Here is a 4,968-nt window from a genome sequence, read left to right as displayed (position 1 = left end):
CCTCGTACAGCGAGAGTGTCATGGCGGACAGAGTGCTCGTACCGAAAGGGTTAATAGTAAACCCATCCATTTAATTAAGGATTTACTTGTTGCTCGAAATTGTGTGCCGCGATTTATGATGTCGATGAATTGATCTCGTACAACGTATAGCTCATTCCAGGCCGATTTCATACTGAGCAAGGGATTCGGAGAAACCACAAACGGTTAACGCAGAGTTCACTTCCACTATTATCACCAAATATCGACCACTTAATTAATCGCTGACAATTCCAAGTTGTGAAGATATCTGATGAGCTATTCTCCTATTCTACCACCTCAATGACTGCGTCCTTGCATTGCAAAGACATCGCGGAATGCGGACAATTGGCTCAACTATCACTGCAGACCACAATTCTCTGCGGACAACAATATTATGACATTTTCCTCAAGTAGTATTTCAATGGTGTTCTTACTGCTTAACCTTTCCTCGCACCATACGGACTGCCGCGAACACTCAAAATATCGAAACTGTTCCTGAGTCGAATACATAACTGCACATACAGCAGTCCAAATTTTTACTTGCGATCTCAACATGGAGGAATATGGGAAGCAACTAAAAATCATTGTAAGGACTAGTACTCAACCATGCTCCTCGAAACCCTCTTAAAGAATTGTATAACTTTCCCAATTGTGTACCGTAAACAGTCGGGTCTCAAGGGTTGGTCGTAAAAGTAACAAATTCCAGTCCCTGGGTCTGGTCGCTTGAAGGTCCTCATATATGACGACTTGTCTGCATGCTTTTTCTTGGAGAGCCTACGGTCTCCAGTTTACGAGGCTATACGGTCCCGAAGGAATTGCCAAACGGACCAGGGGAACACTTGGTTCCCTGTTATAATAGTATAAAACACATAAAAATATAAAGTCATAAACGACTAAGAGGGGCTCGACTATTAGGTACCTCGGTAAAATGTAATTAAATGCGACGCGTCAACATGCGTCGCACGCAAGGCCCTAAAGCAACGCCTTCAGGATTGGCACAGGGTGAGAGGGAGACCAATCAGATTGACTCGAAATTAACTAGAAATTTTATGTCCACCCTAACCGAGTCGAAGTGCGTGGCGACGCATCAAGATTTGGTAGTATCACTTAAGAACTCCGTTGAAACACCCAGTGGCCTAACCGTACTGTAACTATCGCTCGAGAAAAGATAATCGTGGTGAGCTCCGCATAACTCTACTTGTTAAAAATAGCGAATAAATAGTATTGTTAGTAGCAGCTATTCATTCCGTTCTTCATCATCTTAATCATCTCCGCTGCAATTAATTTGTCGTTGGAGGCGTAGCATCCGAAACACAACTTTGGATCTGTGCACCGTTCGAAATTGATCGTTCGGTCCCAAACAGGCACAATCAGCAAGGTCTTGTTTGGGACGTTGACAGAGGAGGCCGAGAAATGCTACAACGAGGCCTTGGACACTCTATATACTCGCAAAAGAATGATCTGGTCGAGGTTATGGCAAACGAAACCCACATAGTAAGATCCGAGTTCAATAGCATGCACAACAAATATCAAAACCTCACGCCACAAATCCAGGTGCTATACCAAAAGTCAGAATTAATAGCTGAGTCACTTCAAGAAACTCAGAAAGCAGTAAGCAAACCCGGTTAAACACTCTGGTATGAAATTCATTACAAACTCTGGATCTCGCCACAGAAAATTATCGATCAGACGTAATTATCATGGTGGATGCAATTCTTTTCGCCAGGCAAGGACTTCTGCACCCGACCTTATTATCGTCCAAACAACTTTTGTCCGCCACTCATAAGGTTAAAACACCACCAGCTATGAATTTCCATTGAAACCAGCCGAACTGTTTTCCCAACAAACCGACGGAATAACCGGGCTAAAATTAGCATACTCCAATGGAAGAATTCTATTCCAGTTAATCGTACCGTTACTAGATGCTGAATTCTTTCATTTGTACAAGATACATCCCAAGGCTTTCACTCAAACTCATGGCACTGATCAGATTACCATCTATGAAAAGCCAGTCATACCCTTCTTGGCCACCTCTATGACAAAAACCAACTATATCCTGCCTGATACAATATATATTCAAAAGTGTTTCCAGCATTATAAACAGTATATTTGTAAGGCAACACTGCCCATGCACAATATAGATACCCGACCAATTTGTGAAGCAGAACTACTTCAGAACCCTAAACCGAGTACATGGGAAAAGTGCGACACACAAATGTCACTTACCACGGAAGAAATCTGGGAGCCCCTAGAATCTAGACAAACGTGGCTTTATTATGGCTGCTAGGCTAGATTAAATACACAATGCAGGTTTAATCCACCTGCAAACCGGATGTGTGGCCACTACAGAAACCACACAAATGCAAGCAGTTAAGACCATGTCAACAATAAGGGAGCAAGTATATGCAGCAGAAATTATAATAAATTTAACTAAACTCATTCTAGACTTTGGAAGCCATTATTTGAACATCCTAAGAAATTACACGAAACCCGTGGAACGGAAAGATGTATGGCTACAAGGCAGCACAGCAGTTTCTCTTATAAACCTGGAGGAAGAAACACCGACGCTTAAGAAAAACGAAAACTTCATCCATGTACACACTGGCGCCTATACTAGCGACAGTTTAGTTGGAGGTACAGTAATGGTTCGATGAATGGCTCAGAGTAGGAATCGAAAGTCGTCACGAACTGAATACGAAGGCACGGTCATTCGATCCTTGCGGTTCGCCTTTGTAGTTGGGGACATCTTATAAAAGAGAGAGGTGGAACGAGACTTGGGGCGAACGAAACTACCTGGAAAGGCAGCCGCCGCATGCCGGTGTAGATTGTTATGAATACATTGTAATGCTAGCATAAAAACGATTACTTAACTTCCTTATTTCCAATTTTTTGTACATGAAAATTTGTTTAATATATTGGTCAGATTTTTCCAATTAAAATGATACCAAGTATCTTATTTTATTTACGAAAAAAGCATTTAAAAAACCGATTCGTAATTATAAAGGAAGTATTAAAACTTCACCTTGTTAACGAGCCGAGGGCAAGGTTGGAAATGGTCCGGCAATTGGATGCTTGACCGAGGTTTCGTTTGTGGTTATATAAAGGTGAAATGATCGAATTGTGGACGAGCCGACGTTTATCTCACCGTCGGGACCCACAGGAAGGTAACTCGTAGATGAGCCGCCGTTTATTTCACCGGCGGGTGCTACGAGAGGGGATAGGAATTGTACTTGTCCTTGGCTTCGTATTGTTTCTAAATGGTGCACCTCGAGCAGCAAAGATGCACCGGGGTGGTTTGTGATACTAGCTACTGGGAGAAAAAGGATGTGGATGATGAATAAACTTGACTCTAAGTTTCAATATAAAAATACTGAAGTATATTCCACAGAGAACTGAGTCTATTACAAATGTTGAAATGTGAAAGTGTAACGCGGCACCTAAGTCTCGTATTCTCGGTTTTCACGCATTGAGAAATGCGGGGGTTCGTACAGCCTGACAGTTTTGACGAGAATTATACGTAATCAATACCCTGCCGACTTTGGTTGCGTACTGCCCGGTGAGGGAAGAAAACGTGCCCCTTTTATACCCCGAAATTCGGTGGAATATGGGGGTGAGGAATGCGTCTACGTGGTTTTTTCTATCCCTATGTGGTTTCGTGGCGACCTTGTGGTATCCATGGCGAGAAGCGCTGGTCGCCGCCTAACACTCGCTGCAGGGGGGATAAGAATTTCGAGGGATACAGAGTTTGAAAAATAACGCGGTATGAACGGGTCCGTACGTAACAACCTTATAAAGGGTGTCCCAAAAGTCACGCAAGAAGTAATTTGGATAGAAAACACAGATTTATAATTAAAAATTCTAAATTTTTTATTGATTTATATAGTATACAGTATAGGGTTATGTATGGAATAGCATATCGGGTAAATGGCCTCCAAGACTTTACTGACACATACGCACTCTTTTGTTGAAATTTTCTATGATTGTTTTGCATAGATGTGGCTGAATTTCGTTGATACAGCGCTCAATTTCTTCCTTCAAGGCGTGGGTGGTCGTGGGCTTGTTGATATAAACCTTAGACTTTAAAAAACCCCAAAGAAAAAAATCTAACGGCGTTAAATCGCATGATCTGGGCGGCCAATTCTGATCACCAAAACGGGAAATTACACGACCAGGAAATGACTCATGCAGTAATTGAATTGTTTCTCGGGCTCTATGGCATGTGGCACCGTCTTGTTGAAACCACATGCCGTCCACATCCATATCTTGCAATTTTGGCACAAAAAACTGGATTATCATGTCGCGATAGCGAGCAACATTAACCGTTATTGCCTGACCAGCTGCATTTTCGAAGAAGAATGGTCCGATGATGCCTCCGACCCAAAATCCGCACCAAACAGTTACACGTTGTGGATGCATTTGTTTTTCAACAATCACTTGTGGATTTTCTGAACCCCAAATGCGACAATTTTGTCGATTAACAAAGCCATCAAGATGAAAATGAGCCTCATGTTGTTGCGAACTGTTGCTGCGAAACTTTCATTATTTGAAAAATATTGCTCAACAATAAAAATGCGTTGTTCTTTTGTGTAGCGCTCCATCTTTAATAACCCTGAACTGTCAGCTGTCATTCTGTATTTTTTTTTGGTTGGCAACACTTTACCGCACAAATGGCGCCAAATTCAAATCTTGCGTGACTTTTGGGACACCCTTTAGATCCATATTCAGTAATTTTGACCATTGAGTTTTTGCACTGCATAACATAACTGATCAGCCATTTTACAAAAAAATAAATTTCCTTCAATAACATCAATCATTTGGTTTGATAATGATTTGTACAAGTTTTTTATTGTTTCTTGGTATAAGTTGTCCCATCGTTTTATAATGGATTATTTTAAGTCATGAATACTCTTATGTTGTGTTGCATCCTTATATACGACATGTGTTAATGTA

General features: G+C 41.5%; 1 protein-coding gene across 1 annotated transcript; it reads right to left on the bottom strand.

Annotated features, from left to right (window-relative positions):
- Positions 1 to 3,957: 3,957 nt before the first annotated feature.
- Positions 3,958 to 4,434, bottom strand: LOC144467622 (uncharacterized). The gene has a single exon (XM_078176511.1). The coding sequence runs from the start codon at positions 4,432 to 4,434 to the stop codon at positions 3,958 to 3,960; it is 477 nt and encodes a 158-aa protein (XP_078032637.1).
- Between the last annotated feature and the right edge of the window lie 534 nt (positions 4,435 to 4,968).

The sequence above is a fragment of the Augochlora pura genome, chromosome 3 (assembly GCF_028453695.1).
Source record: "Augochlora pura isolate Apur16 chromosome 3, APUR_v2.2.1, whole genome shotgun sequence".
NCBI classification, from domain to species: domain Eukaryota; kingdom Metazoa; phylum Arthropoda; class Insecta; order Hymenoptera; family Halictidae; genus Augochlora; species Augochlora pura.
This window is presented reverse-complemented; position numbering and strand designations above follow the sequence as displayed.

Excerpts from the sequence above, each read along its gene's own strand:
- LOC144467622 (XM_078176511.1), bottom strand. The coding sequence starts at position 4,434 with ATGCATCCACAACGTGTAACTGTTTGGTGCGGATTTTGGGTCGGAGGC.